The 26,730-nt window shown below is 36.9% G+C and overlaps 1 protein-coding gene across 3 annotated transcripts in view; it reads right to left on the reverse strand.

Moving 5' to 3' along the window:
• The window catches only part of LOC128022195 (protein diaphanous homolog 3), a 265,958-nt gene that overhangs the window by 179,011 nt on the left and 60,217 nt on the right, over positions 1–26,730 (reverse strand). For all 3 annotated transcript variants that reach the window (XM_052609505.1, XM_052609506.1, XM_052609503.1), the window contains one exon: positions 23,414–23,544. In XM_052609505.1, the coding sequence (XP_052465465.1) occupies positions 23,414–23,544 (131 nt within the window). The remainder of the gene's footprint in view (positions 1–23,413; positions 23,545–26,730) is intronic.

Genomic DNA, 26,730 nt, shown 5'->3' on the forward strand with positions numbered 1-26,730 from the left:
AGTCACAACAAGTGATTTAAAGTAACATTGTGACAAAGTCACAAAGTAAAATTGTATTAGTTATAATATAAAATACCATAATTTATTTACATAAACTATGAATGAAAGTGAAATCAAAGAAAATTAATTTTTAGCCCCGTTTTTAGAATTTCTATAATTTATGTAGAGCAGTGGTTGTCAATGCTCTCCATGAAGTACCTCCAATACTCCACATTTTGTATGTCTCCCTATATCTGGCACACCCACTTCAAGTCTTGCTGTCTCCACTAATGAGCTGGTAAGTTGAATAAGGTGTGACAGAAGAGGGAGACAAACAAAATGTGCAGGGCAGGGGTTATTACAGGACAGGTTTGAGAACCATTGAGGTAAAGGATCAGATTTGGTACTTGGAATACATTTCTTTTATAATAAACATTTTTGAAAACCTGTCTAACACTTAATGTTGCATTTCTATTACTAAACCAGGGCAGGACCAATGAGCAGAAACCAGTCAGCCTCCTGAGGAAGAGCCAGGGCAGAAGACTAGTACAAATATTTGCATTCATAACAACGTAGAGAAGGGAAGCAAGAAAATGTGATTGATGTGAAAATGTGAGAGCTTGGTCTGTTTGACCCCCGTAAGCAACCCTTCACTTTCATTAGCATCCTCCCACGCCCCGTACAACCAGCCTCTTCAAACACCTTCACCCTCTCTCTTATATCTCTATTTCATTTCTTATCTCCTTTTATCCCTCTTTATCCCCCTGTTTTACGCCTATAAAGTGAATGAGAGACAAACTCACCATCTACTCCTTACAAGGGAGAATGGCTGTCATGCAAATAATTTCTTTTAAAATATCTGATGCAACCCCAAAGCAAGGTTGATGCATTCAAACTGACCTTCAAAAGCAAGGCAATATGCAGAATACCTGACCACAGAAATTGCAGAAATGTAACAGCAGTGAGTAAACGAAGATCAGTAGTTAGCTGGTGTTAAATATTAACGAGTTTTAGAGTTTTGCTTGCGAAGGGAATACACGTCAGTCATGCTGAAAAGCAACATCACTGGAGTACCACATGTCAGATCACCCACTTGTTTGAGCCATAAGCAGCGTAAGAGAGGAGTGGGAAGGCTGTCTCTCTCTCTCTCTCTCTCATAGTTGAGCATTATAAACACTGGAAAACAAATTCATCATCCCATTCCCAGGAAAGAAAAATGGTCATAAATCACAGAGAAAAATGAGGCGCCTTATCTGGGTAAATTCACGGCAAAGGTAGCTTGACTTCTCTTTTCCCTCTGGAGTCTCTACCCCAAGGCTGCATTACCCATGTTAGCACTGCACTGGGTCGGAGCCGCACTGAGACGAAAATAAAACATTAACTCCAAAGTCCTGCAGCGCCCCCAGGTCTTAAACATCCGTCTCGGCCTATTTTTCCCTCACCCTCCACAAGGGAGAGAGTCTCCTCTGCGAAGAGGAGACTCCAGAACCTACATTGTGAAGTAGTTGGAAGCGATAAGCAGGAATATATTTATAAAGGCATGTATGAAAGTGTATAATTCACAATTGCTCCATTGCACAGCTGAAATTAGTTGGATTGAGACAGAGTATAACAGAATTGGTTGAGGATTGGGCAAACTCTTTTGAATAGCTCATCAGCGACAGCCTATGACAGACAAAAAATAATAATAATTTGGATTACATCGTTTAAAAGGTTAGTCATTGTAAATGCATCCCAGAAGAACAAAAAAGTTGAGGGATGAGCTATGAGAAAACGAAATATTAAATAAAGACATTTGCAGGTTAATATGTATATATATATTTTGCTTTAAGCCAGTGGTTCTCAACATGTTTTACTCGAAGGCCCCCCTCCTCTCTAAATCAATACCGCAATTGTCTTTACCTTGATTACAATAGTCATCCATCAAAACTTTTCTAGCGCAACAATGGCATGCTTTATTCAGTTGAGAGGTGTAGATTGTGTCAATGTTCCCTCTAATTAACAAAATATTCTTTATACTTCTACAGCGCACACACAAAAAAAGTGGGTAACTTAACTGTAATGTGCTATTTATATTTAATTTGATCCTTGATGTAACTGAATGATGCACATTTTAGGTTACCTGAGAAAACAATTCTTACAGTGCTGTTCTACCAAGAAATGTTATTTATATATATATATATATATATATATATATATATATATATATATATATATATATATATATATATATATATATAAATCTCAAGCAGAATAGTTCAATTCATTATGATATAATACAATAAAAATATGAAGCTGATATTTCTCATGAGAATTCCCTTTATGATGTCAATTCATTAATTAGGTTTATAAACAATATAGGCCTAATTTAAAACTGAAACCAAACTGAAGCATTTAAACTGAGATTTGTAAGTTAAATATTTAAAAGAAATGAGAACAAGTGAATTATTTTACAGTTATCCAAGTAGGGTTTAAAGTGGTAGACTTTGTACACTACTATCTGTATGTGACTGTAAATGTCTCAAATTCGCAGAGAAAAGGGAGGTAAGCTTTCCCCTTATGATGTCATAAGGGGAAGATTCCATATCGGCCCGTCTGAGCTCTCATTTTCTCAAAGGCAGAGCAGGACACCCAGGGCTTGGTTTACACCTATCAAAATTTCTAGCCACTGGGGAACCATAAACAGGCTTGGGGAACTCATATTAATGTTAAAAAACCTCATAAAGTTAAATTTTCATGTCATGGGACCTTTAAAGGCTGAGATGTGAAGTTTGTCATTTTATAAAACATTTAGTTTTTGTGAAAGCCTGTATCTGAACTATAAATCATGCTTTTTACAGTCATATTAACTTTATTTGTGCAGGTCTTAAAGTCTTACATTTGAGTTTAGATATCCTGCAGATGTTTTTAGGTATATAATTGTCCAGACCTTGGCTGGTGAGGAGGGTTCATTACTGGACCTCAAGCAATTTTAGTTTAAGAACCCTGATATAAAGTGACATATTAACCACACTCTTGATGTTAAAAGTATTTTTAGATGAATTAAAGAAATAATAAAATAAAATAAACACTTAATAAAAAAATAAATAAATCAAGTTAAGACTTGAACCAAACAAACAAGATGAAGGAAACCTTTTTTATTTTACTTTTTTTTTAAGCAAATAAACTACAATCCTATGAAGCTCAACAATCTTAAAGTCCCAGTTATGTCATTTTGAACACTGTTTTTCATGCAGTGTGTAATGTAGCTGTATGTTAATGTAAATCTGCAACATTTTAAAGCCAAAACTGCGTGATAAAGCTATTGTCTGCATAATAACTAACTGACAATTATATTTCTATAAAGCGTTCAAAATACAGAACTATGGCAATGGGCGTATCGTTTTGGATACACGCTGTACGCGGTAGACCAATCACAACAGACTGGGCCATCAGACTAATCAGAGCAGAGTAAGCACACTGGAAAGGACAGATTTGGAGAGACTTAATCTAAATACTGCTCTGAATTCATTGATTGAGAATTGTTGGCCAACTGAGGTGGTGATAAATGTATATTTTGAGAAAACTAAAGTGCTTTTTTTTTATTTTTTTACATGCAAACAAAAACATCTAAGCCAGCACATAAAATAGAGATCATAAGAGCAGCTTACATTGATGTTTGTACAAATACCAGAACAATTACTGATATAACTGCTACCATGAACAAGAAGCACTTCTGAATTAGCAAAAAACCATGTCTCCATCACAACATAAAACTCAAGTCTTAATGCATCAATACCATTGATGTCATTCAAATATACATTACTAAATGCATTCAAATGGGCAAATGATGCAAGTATATTAACACTCTTGGAACCACTGAATGAGGAGATGCAAACAGACCATTATATCTTTATGCAATCCTTCTTTTTTTCTTTACACACTTTAGTCTTTCCTGTTCTCATTCTCTGTGGCCTTGTTTTGACTGTGCATGAATAGATTAATCTAAATGACCTAAATTTGTTCCATTGTGTGTGGGGGAGTTGCTTCCTGTTCAAGGTTTTCATCTTACATCTACATGACATCATCTACCATATACTTGTAAGTACTGTAACAACTAAATTAGCATTCCAGAAAAGATCTGGTGTTAATGTATATCTTTAACACACTCCAGAATGACACCAGCAGACTATTTTGGTACTTGTGTGATCAGGTGTGTGTGTGTGTGTGTGTGTGTGTGTGTGTGTGTGTGTGTGTGTGTGTGAGAGAGAGTGAGAGAGAGAGACAGAGAGAGAGAGATCACTGGAGTGTGAAACTCAGAGGCAGATTAAAGGAATGAAAAAAATCTAATTAATGCTAATGCAAAATTAGTGCTAATAACCTGAAACCATTGAAATTATTATTTTTAACAAATTACTCAAGATGGCATTAAATCAAAGTCTTATCGAGCGAATGATCTCAAGCTGAAACATACTTATTCTGTTTCTGTACTTCTGTCGAGGATATTTGAGTGTGTGCACATGTCTCTGTGCTTCCTGCAGCATTAGGAATCTGACAGAAGTATTAAAGAAAAACAGAGTCATAACTCATGGTGCACAAGCCCACAGAACATCACTACAAAACCCATATTACAAACTCCCAGCTCAATTTCCTGTTTGTCTCCAAAGCTATCCACACTTTTGATGAAATTACTGTCTGTCTGCCATCTTAAACTTGGGCCATTATTCACAGGTGCCAGCTACCTGTGGCAGACAGACAATCGTTTCTTTGTTTCTTACCCAGCATATCTTAAATCTAACATCTAATGTGGGGTGCAGTGTTATGTAGGATTCTGCAAACATTCCTTTAATCCACATTAGATGCATAATCTAAGGATTTCTGAACTTGAGCAAAAAGCCTTCAAACAAGTCCAAAAAAAGAGCAAGAGAAAGCAAGAGCGAGAGAGACAGAGAGAGAAGAACTGAGTGACATGACAGTTCTCTGCAGTGGATGAGAATATGATGACTGCACAGGGAGAGCTGGGTATATAAATGAAGGAAATTCAATACACACCCATGCACATACCTTTCAGTACACACAACACACAGACAAGCATCAAAGCTAACTTGGCATTTTAAGTTAAGCACTGGTGTCAACTGTGCAGACTCTCCATGCAACAGCTTGTTATTTTTCATACGTGCAAACTCACAAGAGGTCAAAAAGGTGACAGTTCGGAATATGACCCTTGTAGGGGGGTCTGGGGTAGGGGATCTTAAAGTCAGAAGACAATTTTTGAGAATTTAACATGTAAATGAAGTGTTCTGGTGTACTCTGACAACAAAATAAAGGAAAAAGACAACATATTCTTCAAGTAAAAAAAAAAAACATTTATACCACACAACTCCGTTGTCATTGGTGTTCAATAGGGATGGGTACCGAGCACCTGTATTTTTTTTGGACCGGTACGTAATTGGGTCGATACAGGAGTACCAATAAGCTTCATGACAAACGATATTGTTATTGATACTTGCATTGTTAAGTTGCAAGCTGCTGCTTGTCATTTTCCTTTACCGAAATATTTAGCCGACATTTGCTCAACGTGCATGTGATATTCAGCACATGTGCTGTGTGTGTGTGTGTGTTTGCGCGTGTGCGCGTGCAGTCAGTCATCGCGGCAAGTGTGAAACAAACAAAAGTGTGGGCTCTCGTTACAAAACCAAGCGACAGTGTCAGATGCGAAATATGCAGTAGTGTAATAGTGAATGGAGGAGACAAAACAAGTAATATAATGAAACATTTACTAAAAAACACACATCATCTACCTCAAACAATGCACTGTATTATGTCTCTCGGCTCTAGCTCCAACTGACTCCAAGCTCTCAAATGTCAATTCAGCTGTAGAGTTACACTCACGAGACACTGCACTTATTTGCAATCACAAAATAACATTATTTGTGTGTGCTTTAAGGCCTTGCCGGTGAAACGTTTTATTTGCGTGCTGTTCTAACATGTACTTATTCAGAGCATGTCCACCCAAAGCGTCCATACACTAAAAGGCCGGTCAAACAGCACCTGATTATTTAGTTATAATAGTTATCGTCTGATTGTGCTAATACTGTCAAAAACACACAAGGTTTACATATAAACACAGTTAATTATGCATAAAGTGAAAGTAAACTGGCAAGAGAGAAATGCTTGCATCTCTTAAAGGGACAGTACCTAACATACTGCAGCTTGTCATTAAAGGGATAGTTCACCCAAAAAATTTAATTTACATTGTTTACTGTCATGTTGTACCAAAAACACACTCTAGTTCCGAAGAAAAATAAACTTTTCAGAACTAGACGTTTCATGTAAATGACATATTTTGACTAAAAACTGCAAATTATGCCAAAAAGCAAGTAGTTTGCAGGTATATTTTAATTCTTAAAACATTTCTTATTTGCTGATATTGTTTTTATTCATTTCTTATTGCTGGAATTGTTTTTATTTATTATTTATTTATTGCATTATTCAAAAGTTTGAGGGAGATACGATTTTTATAATCCGAGGTCTTTCATAAATCACCACGGCTACATTTATTAGTAATAATGATAATAATATTATGAAATATTTGCATTGTAAATCAACTGTTTTCTATATTAATATATTGTTAAATGCAATTTATTCCTGAGATGGCAATGCTGCATTTTCAGCAGCCATTACTCCAGTCTTCAGTGTCAAATTATCCTTCAGAAATCATTTAAATATGCTAATTTGGGGTTGAAAACATTTGTTCAAACCAACAATTTATATAAAATAGAAAAATTGGTAATGGCAATTTAATACATCTGTAATGCGGTGTAAGAAAATATTGATACACGTGAGTATTGCAATATTTTGTTTGGCGATACTGTATCGATTCTCAAAAACAATATTGATACTTAAAAAAAAGAATTCATGGCAGTTGTTTCGTTTCGCTAGATGGCAGTCTTCATCTCTGAAAAAATCCTGAGTGACAGGAAATACTAGCATTAGAGCATGCCACTAATGTTGGAGTTAATGTAGTTCGCTGCTAAAGATGGAGGGCGAAAGATTTGTCCCAGTTCATGTTTCGGTGTACAAAGCTGAAGTGTGCCGTCATTTGGGCTTTTGTGGTAACGTCCACTGCGGGACTTTGGCGCTGGTGCTTCCTCGGTTCCGCCGCTTGCCACAACCCATTTGAAGAGGCTCGCGCAGGTGGGAGGGTCGGCACACTGCTGCAGCTTTCTCTTATTTTGGGGGTGTTGGCGGTAACTTTAGTTTGATGTCTGACAATAATTAGATTTTTTTTTGCCAATTAAACTATTTGTGTCTGTAATGTTCTGAGCCAAAACTAACTCAGATAGTTATTAATATATACCCTTTACATTGCACAAGGCTTAATTTCTAGAAGAAATAAAAATCCATTTAAAGTAATTTAACAACGTGACATAATATAAAACCAATACTAAATTGTTCAGAAAAACATCCCTGTTAATGCAAAAAGTTTTTTTACCGTTTTGTCTGTTTTATAATAATTTTACAACTTTTAATTTATGCAATAATTTAAATCCATTAAACGACAACTCAATTTAATCTAACGGTATCAAACCAATTAACAGAATATTATTCAGTATAATGCACAAGGCTTAGTTTTTCACATTATGCCTCGTTTTTGTTTTAATCTGTAATGAACAAGTATTTTATTTTTTTAAATGCAAAAAAAAAACTGTATAATCCTTTTTTAACAAAAGGCAAAAAGCTAATAAATAAATCAACCAATATTATACTGATAAATAACTTATATTGCCTAAATTATCCCAAATATACACCGATCAGCTGCTCAATTATACATTCAGACAACCCACCAGCTACTTAATTTAGAACATTTTTAAATTGAAATACTTCAGTAGTCTTAATGCCTGTATATAACATTTGACATTTCTTCAGGATGAAAAAAAATATATATTCTTGAAAACTATACCATTGTTAGAACAGAACAGTAAATGCTCCTTTTTTGCCTTACAAGAAAGGAAAACGTCAAAACCAGCGCAATCAAACCACAGAACGGTGACTGATTTCAGCCATTCCTACACTTGCACAAACGACAGAACGCTCTCCATCAAAGCAGAAAGCAAACTTCTCTGTTAAGACTTCACAACAGTGTGAGTCATGCTAAATGCTTTAGCGCTGAGTTATGGAAGTATACAGGAGGCCAGTGGGCTAGAGGAGAAAGCGAGAGAGGGAGAGAGAGCTGCGGCCAGAAACTCAATAAGCTGACATTTGAATTGCAAGAAAATGAGGCCCTAAATAAGGCTGAAATGGCTGGATTAGAAATTCAGATTGATAGGCCTGTCTGGAGCCGTTCAGAGGGCCTCCCCCAGTGCACCCTGGGAAGTCTGTACTTTCAGTAGGAAGGCAATTTTTTTTTTGTTGAGAAAAGCCAATTTAGCAAAGTCCGTACGTGAGCAAGCAGAGAAAAGATTTGCATCCAAGTGAGCACACTGAGGGAGAAAGAATCACCATGGCAAATGAGAAGCGAAAATGTAAGCCTGTGCTCACCTAAAGTCACATTTGGTTTTGAGTATTCACATTCAGTAGTCTATTTGCAGGCTGTCTCCCTATTCAAATGCACACAAACCAAAATGAATCTGGGTGACAGTTTATTGGTACGAATTTTATTCAGCCTCAGCATATATAAAATCGATCACAGAAACTACTTCCGCTTGGAAACAAGACTTGAAAGGCAAAGGACAAAATCACAGGTATCACAGAGAAAAACTGGGCTATATAATAAGAGCAAGTGCTGTGTTCAAGCAGCTGCACTATACGACATGAAAGAAACCTGTGGACCTTTAGAAAGTGTCACATTTTAAAAGACAAGTCTGAACTTACCAGCTATTTCCCTGCAAAACTAGCTGTGAAAAATTAATTGGTGAAAAATGAAAACTAATTAGTTCTTAAATGTATTCAGCATGGCACTAAGCAGCATGAATGGTCATTCCATCAAAGTAAGAGAACGGAAGGAAAGAAAAACTCCCTGGTGAGTTAAGGCTAGAAGACAAACATGAAGCTGCCTTAATCAGTTAAACTCAGGGAGGTAATTTAAGTTTGGCTCGATCAATAGCACTGTCTCTGAATGCCAACCTCTCGTCAATAAAACACGAGCAGCGATGAGAGCAACCGAATTGCTGGTGTCTAAATAACGAAGGCACTCTGAAATATTTTCTGACCTTGGTGTGACAACCGATCAAAATATAATTTTAATGCATAATGCTGATTAAAAATTCCACCACGTTAAATGAAAATGATCAAGTGCAAGCACACCCACAACATATCAGATGAGCAATGATTAAATTATTATTTACAGTAAGCTAAAAGGTCTCAAGAGTTATAAGACAATGAGACTGCTAATTATTTATGGCTCTTGGGAAATTTATACTAATTTAGAACTGTGGATGTGGTTTGTGACCTATACATAATAGAAAACAAAATATCAGATTCCAGTATTTCCAATTCATTAACCAGACTGTGGCAGCCCACAGTTTCATAATAAAATGAAAATATATGTATTCTTAGATCTATAAATTCTTCTCGTTATATCATAACACTGACTTTAGTGCCACTCTTTTGGCAAAGTATCTGTCAAACAAACTAAAACAGCACAATATGACTTTATCCCAGGGGTGGTCTCTTCAATAGGGTGATAGGGCAATGCACCACCAAAGTGTGAAAGGAAGGGATTTTTTTCCATCACATTCAAACAAAGTGTTACACTAGCTGTCACTGTTCTAGACTGTTTATTTTGCCTCTGGATATTTAGCACAATCAGCGTCAAGTCCCTTTTTTTTGGGAAATTTCACTCTGGCTGAGAATCTCACCAAATGTTCTCGGACTTTAAGAAAAATTGCAGGGTCTGCAATGCAATCTGTGTGTTCTAGGAGGCCTAGCACTAACGTGCTTTCATCATCAAATGTAAACTTACCTTGTGGAATGATTGGTTGGAACAAACGCCTCTGTTAATAATCTTTAAACTGAAGCCAAGACTAGTCTGCACTGCCAACACACCAGTATCTCACCAATAATAGATTTGATGGATGACAACTGTTATGGAGGTAAAGATGATTATAGTGACATGCAGTAGTCATACATTATTAGACATGTGCGAGTCCAATGTTATTAGTGTGCAAACAAACAAACCATGTATGTGCGCGCTCTGACAGCTTTTTACAAATGCGCATTTGAGTATGGTCACATCTGGCAATTGTTATATAATGGACACCCGCTGAAGATGCATGCTTTTATAAGAGTTTGCAATGGTCAGTGCTGTTTAAGTAGACACTTTAACACAGAACAATCACTCCTTTAAATCACCACATTCTAAAAAATTCAGAATATTTTTATTTCCTTTTTTAACTTGAGTTTTGCTCTGTGTAATAATTCTGAATGGATCTATATTCACTTATATGCAGTCAGGTTGAGGAGACTGGTATAGTGGTTTCTTGGCATCTCCGTGTGGTTCTGTTTGGTATTGCAGCTTGACTTGTTATAGAAAATGTTATAAACAAATGTGACATTTATTTTCTCCTCTCAGTTTTTGCTGATGCACTGTATACATAAAATGTGAATTATGAAAATTAAACAAAAAGTAATTTATCTTGAAAAATTATCACAGAAAAGAGTTTTGTCCAGTCATCCTCCAATCATCCAAACTTAATTTTGAACTTGGTTTAAAAAATAATAATTATTATCTTTAAAATGTTAAAAGTCTTAATATTTTTCCTTTTGTTAAACTGGAAAAAATCATACTGGTATGTATGCTAAAATTGTTGGATGTAGTAATTTACCTAGACAAATTTCCATCAGCCGCCACTGTTTTATCCCCTACAAGACTGTTTGTGCTGTGCATTTGAAAGGGAAGTGAATAAACTATTATTATTATTATTATTATTACTACTATTATTAATAATTGTTTAGCTTCCAAATTCACTAGTGTGAGTGTAATTTAGACTGAGACACTATATCACAACTAAAAAGAGGGTTAAGTCCCTGTGGCGAGTTGGGGCGGGGCCGAGAGGCGTGGGAACGAGGAGTGAGGCCAGGTGTAGTGATTGAAGATGAGCTGCACCTGAGCCCCACCGCCGGTATCGAGTCCCACGTAGGAGATGGAAGGATATAAAACTGGAGCGACGACCGTGAAGGACGAGAGAGGACCAGGCCTGGGACATTATTGTATGTTTGCTTTTTATTTTGTGCGCACCAGTTGTCCGTGAGGGGCTGGTGCGCTGTTTTGTGTTTATTTTGTGTCATTAAAGTTCGTTTTGATTGTGCGCCGGTTCCCGCCTCCTTCTTCCCGATGATCACAAAGGTCATATTGTTACAGTCCCCTTAAAATTTCAAGTAGATTTTTGCTTTTGGTTTGCATACTGAACATGGGTTGGAGCTCTTATAAACTCTCATAGTGCACCAGATAGGTGAATTTAACTATGTAAAAAACTTTCTATTTCCTCCCGGGGTTTGGGGTCATGTCTCTAGACCCCCCCTAGAGGTAAAGAGGTCCACCCATCACAATCTCACAAAATAATGTGGGAAAAACAGATTCTGTACCATTTCATTATCTGCATTATACTAGAAGAGGAAGACTAGGGGTTAATGTATGTAACCTCAGACACAAACTCTCATCCCTGCATTACTGCCCCAAGGCTAAGAAGCTGTGCCTTTGGTTTGTAGTGGGGGTACAGAAAATAGAAAAAGTTGTATAAAAAATAAAATAAAAAAAGGCTGCGGGGAGACCAGGAGAACCATACAGGGATCAACACACTTGCATGCATGTACATACACAGGACACACAAGCACCACACATTTATTCACACTCAAAAACAACACATACAGAAGTCAAAGCGGTACCTCAGAGGGTAATGTGTTGCTGCTGATTTACAAAAAGTTTGTGTGCTCTGGATTGGGTCATTCTAATCCTCTCCTGATACTTTCCTGTCAGTTCTCCACAATAGTTTGAAATAAATACAATGAGTGATGCTACAGCATGCTAAGAAATCCAGGTGCTTCCTCTTGTATTTTGTTTGACCCTCTTGTGCTCTCCTCCCTTTTCTACAAAACTTGAAAGACACTAAATATCTCAAAAATGCAGGGCAACTGACTCTCTCCCCATGTCATTTCCAGTTATTTGTGATACCTGGATAAGGATCTTTAAAACTATTTTTCATGAAAGTTGCACTCAAAAAAACAATTTCTATTCATTTCGTCTCTTTGCAGGCCTGTTAAAAACAGATTCCCTGATTGGTTTCCATGACATTGGGAACCCATTATGCAATAGGGCTGGGTATCAATTAGTGATCGACCGATATTGGTTTTTTATAACCGATACCGATTATTTGTATGTTTATGTACCCGATAACCGATATGCAGAACCGATATTTATTTACTGTTATACTTCTGTTTCTGACAATTATTACAACACAAATGAGCTGAAAAAAACATTTTATTTATAACAATCACTCCCCCCTTGCATACAAAAAAAAAAAAACATTATATTTATACACAAATAAATAGAGGGGTCTGAGTCCAAAAAATTTAAGCGCACTGTTACTAAGTGTCTTTGTTTTAAAATAAAAGCTTTGATGAGGTAAAAAAATAAAAACAGGTAAAAAAAATAAAGCACAAAAATGATTCTAACATATTGGTGGGGGCGGGAGGGCTATTTAGGAGTGCATAGCTATTTACTCCCAGTTAAGCAGAGCTAGGTTTTAGTGTAGAAAACAGAGTCTTTCAGCATTCTGCCCTGTAAGCCTGCTTCCTTCAAAAATGTCATGCAGTGGCCGTGCTTGAGGCTTCCTGATCATCAACCCAGTCAGGTGCTGAGCAATATGAACGAACTTTTTTTCCCGAGACTATATAAAGTTAAAGAGCACTTGTCAGTTGGCATTTTATGATCTAGATTCAATCTAACGTTAGATCATGAAATGCCAACTGACAAAGTGCTGTTTGACTATAATTTAATCAACCGCGATCGCGCATGGAGATAATAAATAATTAATTTCCACAAAGCGGTATATGTAGCCTATATGTGTATTAGCGAAATAATTGTTATGTAGTAAATGATAATATAATCTAGGGTGTTTAAACAAGATAATCTTGTCAAAAGTTTCATTCAGTGGCATTGCTTGAGGCTTCCTGATCATCAACCCAGTCAGGTGCTGAGCAATATGAACGAACTTTTTTTCCCGAGACTATATAAAGTTAAACAGCACTTGTCAGTTGGCATTTTATGATCTAAATTTAATCTAACGTTAAATCATGAAATGCCAACTGACAAAGTGCTGTTTGACTATAACTTAATCAACCGCGATCGCGCATGGAGATAATAAATAATTAATTTCCACAAAGCGGTAGGCTATATTTATATGTGTATTAGCGAAATAATTGTTATGTAGTAAATGATAATATAATCTAGGGTGTTTAAACAAGATAATCTTGTCAAAAGTTTCATTCAGTCGCCGTGCTTAAGCCTCCAGATCATCCGTCAGTTGCTAAGCAATATGAACAAACTTTCTCTTCTAGACTAATGGTGAGCAAATACAACAGATAGAGAATTAAATTCAACGCTTTTATTTTCAACATGCATTCATGTCTGTTTTATTTAATTCATGTGAAGATACGTCTTTATTGGGGCAGGACATGATGAATTACACTACGTGACTCAATGAGTTCGTCTCAATTGTTTAGAAACAAGCTGCATAAATTAACTATATCAGGAATTTATGTCTCAGATCTCATTTGTGCATGTCTGTTATGTTAAATAAAGTTGATTAATTAAAGCAAACCAAGTAGAACATATATTTACCTGTGCACTGAGTTGTTGTTGACTCATCTCCTCAGACACCCGGGCTGCAATGGCGGAAATCTCAAAACGGCCACAAGATGGCGCCGTAAATCGGCGAATCCGATATTACAAAACCGATACCCGATTATGGAAAAATGCTTAAATATCGGGAAAAATATCGGTAAACAGATACATCGGTCGATCACTAGTATCAATACTCAAAAATGTACTGATTTAAGTTAACTTTGATTCACAAGCCCAACATTTGATTCAGATTAATGTGTACATTTTGTTTATAATTTCCATTTTGCTGACATATGGTAGAAATTATCTCTTTGTGGAAGGCACATCACATCTTTTTGAAATTTCAGACAGGCAGAAGGTCTGAAACACTGCTTACTCAGGATTTATTTAACTTTTTATTGGTAAGTTTTACATTTGCATATTCAAAGTATAATCAGATGGATCCAGTGGTAAATTCATGTCATGTTTTACCTCATGCACAACTCCAGATCACAGTTTACTATTAAGATAACAGCATTTTGCTCATGGAATTTCATCATACAAATGTGACTGGACATTAATGATGTAAATTATACTGGTCATTGATTCAAACCCCCCAAAAAAGTCTATTTTCTAACTATTCATTAAATGAACAAGTTCATAAGTGTCTTTTGTTATGAAGTTGCCCAAACAAAGATTGCAATTACTCAGAAAATCAATATTTTTATCCAGTCTCTAGTCTTCTTTCAGGTCTTGACGCTATAAAGTGATCTCCACAGCTCAGACTGTCATATCTAAAGCCAACCTAGACTGCTTTATGATAATTATGCCTGGAATTTTATATTAATTTGCCTAGGACAATCTGGATGACATCCTCTCTTCTCATCTTCTCTTTTCTTTCATCTCTGCTCATACCTATCTCTGTCAATCAGCGGTTTAATTAAAATCATTAATCATTTCAGCTTAAACATCTTGCTGCTTCTGATCAGATCAACAAATACTGTAAACTTATGGGGTGTGGGTGTGGGGGGCAATTAAAAGGTAGGTAAAAGTCATTAACACAGGTTGATGCAGACCTCAAATTAGAAGGCAAACAATTTGATTCAAGCAACAAGGATGAAGGAAACATGCCAGGCGCATTTGCAAAAGAGATGGAATGAAGCCCTTGTCAGTGATGACTAATAGAAAAAACGATCTGCAGAGAATTATCAAAGAAATAGAGTGCAGAGATATGTCCAACTGATGCTGGCTGCGGTCTCCTAAAGATGTCACAAAGCCAAGGCTCAGAACCTCTCCACTTGGCTCACGAAGTCACTTGCTATTGTGTGTCTGACAAAATAACAAATCTAAAGCCTTAAACCTGAAGGTCAGTTTTAATACAAAATCTAAAACCAATTTCCACCTGTTTGTCAGCGCCATTTATCACCTTCATTTAATACAATTATGTCCCCTACACAAACGCCTCGGCTCAGCACGAGAAAGAAAAAGGGCAAGGGTGTGTGCATGACTATGTGTGTCCATGGGTTTGGGATCCTGAGGGGAGCAGGTGAGGGTTGTGGGTGTGAGTCTTCATTCGAGAGAAGTGGGAATTACTTCAGCCAACTCGTGCAACGAGAGAAAGTGTGAGGGTGAGGATGAGACAGAGACAGAAAAGGAAAAACCTGATAATAATGCAAAAAACCTGCACACGTGTCAAAACAAAAGCTGCTAGCTGAAATCAGGAGTGAGAGAATGGCTGACCCCTAAGAGGAGGTGTGGGATCTGCATTCACAAGTAGAAACGGGTCACGAGGGGCGAGAAAATTGAGAAAATGGAAAGAAACAACTGATAAGCTGAAGAAAAATGAACAGCACAGACAAACATACTTTCCTGAAGCAAAGACAATTCTGCCTAGATAATTGCTTGTCCATCAGAGAATTAAATGAGACATTATCTCAATTTAATACAATGAAATGTAATGCGAAGGAAAATGTAAAATCCTGTCATGAATTACATTCAAACCCATATGACTTTAACTTTCTTCCGCTGATCACACCAGGATGTAAATAAGCAGTAGTGACTTGCTGGGGGAGGCACGAGGAGTACAATTCAATGTAAATAAAATTCATAATTAGTTTCAGTTCATGTCACAGAATGTATATTTTTTGGTTTGTAATTTCACAGCTGTAATACCATAACTGCTTTTCTATCGCGAATGTGCCCAATCTGCTGATGTAAATACAACTGCTAGGTGATAGAGAAGGGGAGGGGGAGGCCGGGGGAGAGCTGAGCTGTAATGCCTCCATTGGTGTAAAAATAAATTTTTTTTTTTTTTTTTTTTTTTTTTTTTTTGTGAAACAGCATCAAGTGTTCACCTTCAGCACTGAGAAGTGTTGAAAAAAAAAAAACTTGCAAAGAAGGCTAGCTCTATTTTAACAAGACTTTTTCCATTTGCAATATTTTTTATAATTTTGATATATCGTGCAGCCATATTTTCATGGATCACAGAAAGGAAAACTAAGGGGTCTTACAGAAACATGGCAGAGGGAAAGAGGAAACCGAAAAAGTGACATAGCGGGCCAATAACAAAAACAATTCTCCTTCCCTTTCTAAAATAACTTGTGCAGAAACTTTTTTTTATTCTTCATCCTGGTTCTTGAAGAGAACTGGTAGCCCATTTTATTGGACCCAAGGGAAATCACATGCTTTATATTCCATCTCCCCACACATGTCAGGACAAGAGCACATCTGTCCAGAGTTGACACTGGGATAAATAAGATTAAAAAAAATTAAGAAAAAAAAAGAGGAAAAAGGGGTGAGGGTGAGGGTGAGAGAGAGAGAAAGAGAGGGGAGGGGGATAGAAATGCTGATGATTACACACAACAAGACTATGATTTTTATGTGATATCAATAGCTGTTTCAAAACCTAGTGAGTATAAATACTCAGCGTTTTGAGGCATCACAGGCACATTCCTGAGACGGAGGCAGTTGAAAACAGTAGGTGACAATTCTGCAGTCTTGTGAAACATCCTGAGACCAAATCATACATACCCTTAGCAGCTCAATTTAAAATTTTATGAAATTAGAACAACAGAACAATGTAGATACTAAAGATTACTTATAGAAGTAGAGTTTTTCTTTTCTTTTCTTTCCAGAAAGACATTTCATCAACTGGACAATCAGTGTGTTTTTAAACAGTACAATCCACTGAACGCATGCACATCTAACCCTCACAGCTGTTTTCATTCAAGGTTTTTTTTTTTTCATGATTTTAGTTAAGAACATCAGGTACTGTATGGCAAAATGATAATCCTGTTAAGAGAGCCATAAGAAAGGAAAAAATGACCATCCATCCACTACACCCTGTCCTCGATTAGGTCATACCATTCAATATTTAACCAGTCACAGTCAGTGAGTGCGATGAGGCCTGCTACATCAGAACAGGTGTCTTTTCAAAATAAATTAGCATTCTGCTGTTATGGGAGGATGAACTCCTGAACTGACACAAAAAAGGAGTGAGGGAGTGAAAATCAATGTCACTCAATGACGCACACAGTTAATGGAAACATCATTCACTCGTCCAATCAGACACCTCGCCTGAGCAGAAGAGGAAGTATGGGGATAAATTACGCCCCCTACACATCCTTGGTGTTCATTACCCGTTAAAACGCTCCCTCATCTCTCTCCCATGGTGAGGAGAAAGAGAGAATGACAGTACAAATCAAACGCCAGCCAAGCAAAGGATGAGCACAGCCTCACCCACAAAATCACAAAACTCATCAAGCTCGCACATACAGAAAACACACATATATCTGCTACTGCAAACCTGTGATCATATAAACCTACTGACAAATGGATACCTATCACAAATTAAAACTAAACTTAGAACTGTCTAACTAGATAAAAACCATTTCAACTGGACAAGTAAAACAGCAAACAGGATGATAAATTAAACGGAGCATTTATCAAAAATGTAATCAGCATTCAGCTTAAATCACTAAGATTGATGCTTTTAATCCATCACTACAAAGAATCCCCAAAATCAAGTTGAACTGAAAAAAAAAAAAAAGACAATAGTACAATTTATTAAAAACACCACGTGTGATGTTTTTTATTTTTGTGAAGTCTGAGTGGATTCCCCCAGAGTACAACATCTCATTCTCTTAAAGGGGGGGTGAAATGCTCGTTTTCACTCAATATCCTGTTAATCTTGAGTACCTATAGAGTAGAACTGCATCCTTCATAACTCCAAAAAGTATTTAGTTTTATTATATTTATAAGAGAAAGATAGTCTGTACCGATTTTTCCCGGAAAAACACGAGCGCCTAGAGGCGTGACGTGTGGGCGGAGCTAAAGAATCACGAGCGCCAGTAGGCTTTTGCGTTGAGAGTGTTTGGAAGCTGTGACACAGATCCAGAGGCTGAAATTTAACAAGAGCAGCATCAGCAAAGGCGTCTCTATGTGGTATGTACTGAAACTGTATATATTGTATATAAACTGTATATACTGCGGTTTTGGAAAATGACTAAGTTCCACTTTATGTCGTCTTTTTTTTTTTTTTTTTTTTTTTTTTTAAGCTGTACATGTGGAAAGTGCAGTTTGATGACAACATCGCATGGTGTTTACTTGATGTGCTTACGCGCTGATAGCTAAGTTAACAACACAGAGATATTTGAAGCAGTTTTACTCACCGCATGCGGTTCCAACACACGATCGTGACCCTTTTCGTTGGGACTGCTTTATCCTTAAGAAATAAACGATGTGCAATCCGAAATGCAGGGAACAAACAAAAACACTTGCACAACTCCGTTGATGCTCTGTAAAAATAAACTCCATCCACTGGTCCCTTAATGCTGTTTTTTTTTTGGTAATCTGTGCAGGGTTGTCTTGCCCTGGCAACCAAAAACACAATCCTTTTATGACATTTCGCGACGCTCTCGCTCTGATCAGTGAACGTCTGTTGTGCTCTCAGTGCTGTGCTATACAGGAGCGCGCGCTCTTCCGGGAGAAGTGCCCTCAGGACCCATATAAGGAAATTCCGCTCCATCTAACGTCACACAGAGCCATACTCGAAAAAAACTTTCCGAAACTTGTGACAAACCGGAAGAGTTTTTTTTGGAACAAAAATACTCCTTCAAACGTACAACTTAGTTTTTTAAACTTTGTCCATGTTTAGCATGGGAATCCAACTCTTTAACAGTGTAAAAAACTCAGTATGCATGAAATAGCATTTCACCCCCCCTTTAAGACAGAAGAGAGACATCATACGTCAGCTACAGAATCACACAATGGCAGGACCAATCGTCACCTTTTTGGGTGCAGGTTAAATGCTCAATTTGACTCTGATGGAATGAAAAGCTACCTTCTCTCGGTCACATCAGTCCAATTTTTGGTTTATTAAACATAAACCAGATGATAGGAAAGAAAGTTAAAAAAAAAATCTGTTTGTTTTGTCCTCACCTGGTGCATCTCAGGCCTCCAGAGAGCTGTCTAGCTATATAGCACAGACAACAAATTCCGTAATTATTAACATGTTATGGCCATAGTCTTTTAACATTTTTACATTGTTATTATTTTTGATACTGTACATGTAAACATGTATTCTTTACAATAATGATAATATTATTAATGATACACCATTAAGTAACAAGAATACACACACATACAGTATCTGTGTATGTGCGTGTTTGTGTGTGCGTTTAATGCTAATTTATGATCCCCAATGAATTAATTACAGTTTATGAGCTGAATCTTATTAACAACGATGCCAACAATTTTAATAGGGCCGGGACTTTAACGCGTTAATTGAGATTAATTTTACACAAAAAATTACGCGTTAACTTAGATTAATTAATTACAGAAAAAAAATCCCGCATTTTTAATAACTTATTTTTGCACCGCGGAACGTTTCTCACTGGATGAGTTTCCGCGGACCGATTATACTGAAGCACCAACTAGCGTTCGCATATCAACGCAGCAGCACATCGAGCCTCAAGTGTCACTTCAACGCAAAACATATAGCAGCTAGCGTGGACTTTACACTTTATGTTGAACTATGTATTTTGTTGGTGCAACAGTTTATGTTGAACTCTTTATCATTTTGGCCAAGGTTATTGAGAGTTGGACTTAGTATGTTATGGCCTCTGAAGCAACAGAGAGATGTTTTCTAATAGTCAGTGTTTCCAATGTTCTGAATGTAATTGACAGTATTGTGTTTTACTTAAAAAAAAATAATAGAAAAAAACACTTTACAGAAGGTTCCAGCACCTATAAGCTTCCTGAATTTCTGAAATGTACTATTTCTAAATTGTTTCTAAATATGCTATTGCTACACTTAATGGCAAAAATTGCACTGGTCTGCTAGACTTGGTTGAACAAAAATAAACAATATTTTGTTGCTTAAGCTTATGTATTCAGTCATTATTCAATGGTATACTATAAATCCAAGTGAAAAAAAATTACTTCTCACTGTTCTCAGGTCAAATATTTATATGCGATTAAAATGCGATTAATTTCGATTAATTAATTACAAAGCCTCTAATTAATTAGATTCATTTTTTTAATCGAGTCCCGGCCCTAAATTTTAACAATAATAATAGTGGCTAATACCAATATGGTCATTAATTTACTCTGCATCTCTTGCCCAAAATGAACAATAAGAAGCAACAATCTTAGGATGAGAACATTTCAAAAGAAAAAAAATAAATTGATAAAAAAAATAAAAAAAAATCAATGTGGGCCAATATCAGCCTCGACTCCATGTGAATATCAACATCCAGACGTTCCAACAGGGAATCGCAGAGAGGGACCTGTGGGGATCCTAGTTATGATTAAAATACCATATGTCCATTTTCATTAGGGAATTGTCACTGCCTTCCATCTTGTTTTTTATTGCAAAGCATGGAAAATAAAAGTTCACTGTAATGAGGCTACATGGATCAGTCATGAAAAATTACTCTATATTCCCTTCCCACTGTAAAATACTCATCAAGGTCCCCACAACCTAAAATACAGGCTAATCTAGCCTTAACAGAAAAAACAAAAACAAAAAAACATTGTTACCAGTGTTTCCTATTCATTAACCAGCCTGTGGTCAGTCAAATATGTTCCTCCAAAGTTTCATAATAAACCGAAAATGTGTAAAAAATTTGATATACTGAGGTGGGGGTTTATATAAATTTATTTTGATGGCATTTCTCCCTCTGTTCGATAAGCGCCACCTGCTGTCAGAGAGTGAAATTTAGCCTGTCTGCTGTTTGTGTATAATTTAGGTTTTAACATAATTTCATTCTGTTTTTGCTTTAAATGTTGAAATGATACAATGAAATTTAAATAAAAAAAAAACTGCTTATGCTTGTCTCTTTGTTTGTATCGTACAGTGGTTGGTTCAAATTTCAAACGACACTTTCTAATTATTAAATATGTTTACTTGTTGCAAGAGCAGCAACTGCAAAAACAGTTTCATGGCCAGGAAAAAATATTTTTGGCCGAATTTTTCTCAAGTTACCAGCCATTGGCAGATGTGGGAAGTAGTAAGATTTAGGCCCTTCTCGCATGTTTAGAAATTAGGACAAAAGTATTGTAATTTCCCTACTGTAGAGTAAGATAAAGTTATATACCTGTGAAATACTCATTTTTATTAATTTTACAGTGCAATTATTTTACAATATACGGCTATTAATTTCATAAGAAAAATTATATAAAATTATTATTTTATTCTAATTTGCTTGACTGACAAATTCATTGGTGTAAGTGAAAAGAGTGAAAAGAGGATTGAGTATCCTTTAAAAAAGTATAAGTCAATTCACCAGCTCTTTTCTTTTAGTTTGCACACTGAACTGGCGCTGGAGCTCATAATATTGAATTCTCAAAGTGCCCCAGATAGATGAATCTAGCTTTAAAATGTACTAAATTTTCCTTCGGGGTGGGCATGCAAAGTCCACCCACCACACTCACAGGAAACACTGCTGTGAGTGTCCAAATGTTGTACATTTCCACTTGCCTGAGCATTTGCACTCTACGTACTTCTTTAGCAATTAATCAACATTCACTAAAGTCTCTGTTACCTATCCTCATCTCGGCTTTATCCATCCCCCAATGTGACCTATAAAAATACTACACTGCAGGTTTTCATCAGTGTACACAAATAAAACAACTTTGTGTTGTACCATACCCAGACAATGGCCAAAACACAAATAAATAAAAAAAGACTGAATTGTTGGGAGAAGTTTTAACCTTGTGCAGGAACAAATGATAAGGAGCCAGGTGTGAGAAATGTTCAGGCTACACTCTCCACGCAAGGTCAGCCATTGCTCTCCGATTGTGGATCATTCCGCCTGTGACATTCATGGCCATAACGAACAGCTGCATGTGCCAGAACGACGTTTGGGTGCTAATAGAAATCATGACATTTCATGAATTGTAGCAATAAAGAAAGCAGGACTGATAAAAACAGTTTAACACCGACTCTCCTGCTTAAACGTGCTCTTGTCTTTTTCTTTCTCCCTTCCATCATCACAGATGAGGTTTATTTTTTCCATCCAGTCTTTGAAATTGGACACACTGCTTAGTGTGATCTGTCAAATTAACTTTAACCACCTGTAATAACTTTATCTGCACGCACACACTGGGCTCTCTAACCCACTTATCTACTGGATTTTTTGCGACTGGAATTAGGAAAATGTTTTAGATGAAAAGGACACTGTACAAAATGAGTGTCCTAAAGCGACGCATTCATGGTGCTTCTAGGGTCACATTCTCAGACGAATAGACAATGTCTTAAGAGTTAGTGCCACTGCAAAGCTTTAAAAAAAAAAAAACCTTAGTCACTTATTTGAAATGTGCAGGCTTCAATGAATTCTTAAATTTTTTTTGAAAGATCAATAAAAAGCTCAGTCTGTGAAAACTATAAAAGCCACAACAAAACAAAAATAAAATATTTCCAAGGACAACAGAATGACATCAATCGCCATAAGAATAAAATATGCATTTAATCTCATATCAACTTTTTTTCTCCTGTTATTGCACACTTCCAACCATTGCCTGCAGCATTGCGTCTCTCTGTGATCTGCATTTAAAACTATCCTGCTAAAATAGAGTAGTATAATGGTCACAAAAAAAGGAAAAAAGTAAAGCCTATTCAAGAAAAACTATTCAGAAATTGTTTATCATCTTCATCCTCCTGGAGAGGCCTCTCTGTCATGTTTGCGGCACAAATGCAGACAAACAGCAGGAGAGCTCGTCACAAACGGCATCAAACAATTAAGAGGTAAGAGAGAAAACCTGGGGCGACGTGGCAATCAGTAATACATATTAATGAATGCCAGCGTGCTATGCTGCTCTAGCTTAAAATCACAGGGCACACTGCTGAGCCACACACCAACAGGCAAAGGTCAGAGGTCAGATGTGGCAGGTGGCTAGGCTGGATAGTTCACTGTGTGTTTGTGTGTGTAGCGAGTTACCAAGCTGACTTATCAAGTTTGAGATGCGAGTTTAAGAGTTTGAGGATGACTTCCAGAGGAAAAGTGTTTGTGTAACCTGAGAAGGTTTCTACAGAAGAAAAAAAAAACTGCACAAGTCTGAAAAAAACAGGAAAACTCTGAGGAAAGAAAACTTAAATAACATTATATATGACATTTAAGTTCCTTTAAGTACCTGACTGGCTTGCTAGTAAGTGACACTCTGAGGGAGTCCAAACAGCCAAACAGTCTCTCATCGGTGGCACCAAATTTCAGTTCGCTCAGGAACTCCTGAGGAGAGATCTGACTGCTGCTCCTCAAACTACCCTGTCAGAGAAAAACAGAGGGGGGAAAAACACACATTAGATGGTCACTTACATTGTCAAATACTTTTGTAGATTTAGTAGTCCCCCATTCAAGGACATTGAAACTTTAACTGCATGATTAGAAGCAGCTGCCCAAGGGCAGTACCAAGATGGCTGCAGAGCAAACAATCTCAAAAGAGACTCAACTACACATTTACAAGGCTGCGTCCTTGTTTTTAAAAATTAAAAGCAGCAACTTCCACCAAAATTCACACTGAATGAGCAACAAATGCCTTTTTAATAATTATTTGAAAAGAAAATATTGTTGTGACTTACAAGCAATTATTACCCTCAATTTCAAACTACTGAATATTGATCATCATCTTCAAAATTCTTTTATTGCTTTGAAAGGCTTTTACATTCGGAGAAGCCAGCAAATAAACATGACAAAAAGAGTGCCTTCCGCCTGCCAAATTTAAGATTAAGAGCTCCTACAATTGACAGACTTCACAAAGGGTCCTGCCTGTTTAATTACTGACTTAACAAAACGCAATTATTAGAAATGAGTTGGCAAAACTTGTACTATAAAAATAAATAAGACAAAAACAAACAAAAAAATGCAAATAGCTATTACACATTACAAAATGAACAAAGTTAGTCAGCACCCTTATTCTATTAAAATATTTGTTCTGTTTATTCTATTTCAAGGTAGAACACAATGATAGAAGATCAACAAAAACAAAAAAATAATTAAACAAGAAATGTCAGGAAACCTCCATACCTCCAAATGACATTTAATATCCTCTAACATAAATATTTAACAGAGACTGACATTTTTGTCTTCTATTTTTGTGCCAGTAGGCCATTTATGATGAGAATGTGTGATATGACAGATATGACAAAAATCACACACACAAAAAATATATATATATATTTACGCCCATCCAATTTCTCATTGTTTGAGGTTCTCAAAGCCACTGCATGTTAATGAGGAAACTGATTATGTGTGATTTATCTTTCTGATTTCTTCTCTCTGAAGATGCGGAGGGTAAAAATAGCTTTTGCATGCTGCACACATTTTTACACATTTCAGGTTATCTTGCACACTGGGCTGGCCGATATACAGGTACTGAATGTGTGTGTGTGTGCGTGTGTGTGTGTGTGTGTGTGTGTGTGTGTGTGTGTGGGTCACGGTAAGTAGTGGTGCACAGTTCAAATAATACAAGACAAATACAATACTGTTGTTTCAAAATCAAGATCAATCACAAAGAGCCCTTAGAGCATCAAGTCCTTAAGAAAAACTTTTTCTTTAAGTTGTAATTTTCTATACTGCCATTTAGCCATACAAGATTATCTCCATAATGACCTTTGTGGGAACCCTTTGGTGGGAACATAAGTCATATACATTCATACTCCTCACAAATCCCATACATTTAATTCTTAGATTACAATAGGGCTGTGTATTGGCAAGAATACAGTATCAATACAGTATACAGTATCAAACAAAATATTCTAACACCCCTACATTACAAAAGTGTCAACCATTTCACCTCTAGTGAATGTTGGGCAGTGTGGTTTATGTGGTCATGTGTTGACTATTACTTACAGGATGTACAAATTGCAGCATCTGTGCTGTGTTTTTCCACAGAGGGGGAATCAAAATATATATATAAGACCTAAGGGAAAGTGTTGTCTGCTTTGAATGTACAACCAACAGGACATACAAACAGAGAGGATGAGACGAATTCAGTCAAAAAGAGAGGAAGCGCAGAGAAAAATGGACTGTTTTGTTGTTTTTAATCGAGACCTGCAGCATGCTGACCAGCTTCAGACAACTCACTCCAATCAGACAAGTACTTCATATGTTATAAACTATGTTCTCTACATATACATTTTTTATTTTCTAACCAGGAATTGTTGATTCATGCAGGCAGGACACAAACATGACCAGCAGGAGACCGACATGGTCAGCAGCAGCAGGTTATTACACCACAGGCTCGGCCCTCCTTATCCTTCCCATGGTGCACTGGGCCTGTGGGCTGCTGCCCTCTCTGTCCCCTCCGCAGGAGACGGAGATCTTAATCATCACATACAAGAAATACAGCTGCTTCCACTGAAAGACTCCCAGCCCATCCCTTGTTCTCTCTCTTTGCTATCCTGTCCTTCCTTTGTAGTTCTCTCTTTATCACCATGGTGACTGCTTTTTGTGACTTGAGGGAAGCAAACATTGGCTTTTTTGCTTTCCTTCCACTTGACAGCTAAACCTTCAGCAAATCCAAGGCAAAATATCAACCCCACAACCATGCTTGGAGTTTTAGAAGAGATTCTGGCTGTTTAGATGTTGTTTTAGAAAATAATGAGAGCCAAAAGAAGAAATTCATTATATTTCCATTTTCCGTTTAACACTACAGGACCACCTTTTCTGGGATACTTCATAAATGAGTGTTTCCTTTAAAAACAGGATTGTGGTTTGTGTTCAGAGTAGTTTATCCCATTACTCCTGTTATATGTTAATTAAAAATATCACTAAAAATCCTGTGGACAACAAAAGATAAAAGTATAGGATAAGGGGAATGCTCACTCAGGATCAAGCCTGCTCTTTGAAACCCACATTATCCAAACAAATCTTTACATGTGAATTTGGCTCGCAGCGGCAACATCAAACAACGAGAGTCTCGCATTAAGAAGCCAAGTCATGATCTCACAGCAGAAGCTCCAATCACCTGGTGGCGTCTTCTGTCAGGAATCACAGGAACGATGGTAAACATCCTGGAGCTTGCCCTGGGTCACAGATCGACCTGTCTGCTTAGTGCTGAGCCCTCCGAGCCTGACAACAGGCCAATTACATCAACTCTGTGCAGGTTATGACATTAATAAACCATGAAGCTAAGTTTCCTTAGGTAATTGTAGCTTTCACTCCCCTTAAGGTACTGCAAACCTGGTTCTCATTAGTTAGTGGTGCCATTTAGCAGACAGTTTCATGCAAGGTGATTTACAGTACACTGATTGACGAGACAGTCCCACTGAAACAACATGGGTTAAGTGTCATGCTCAAGGGTAAAAATAGTAATTGATGCAAAATCAGCAACTTCTAGGTCCATAGTGGGATCAAACCAGGAATTATTAAGCTAGTGCTATCATACTCTCAATAAAAGTTTAGTGGTCTAGACCAGGGGTTTTCAACCATTATAGACCATAGACCACTAGA

This window comes from Carassius gibelio, chromosome A11 (assembly GCF_023724105.1).
Source record: "Carassius gibelio isolate Cgi1373 ecotype wild population from Czech Republic chromosome A11, carGib1.2-hapl.c, whole genome shotgun sequence".
Taxonomy (NCBI): Eukaryota; Metazoa; Chordata; class Actinopteri; order Cypriniformes; family Cyprinidae; genus Carassius; species Carassius gibelio.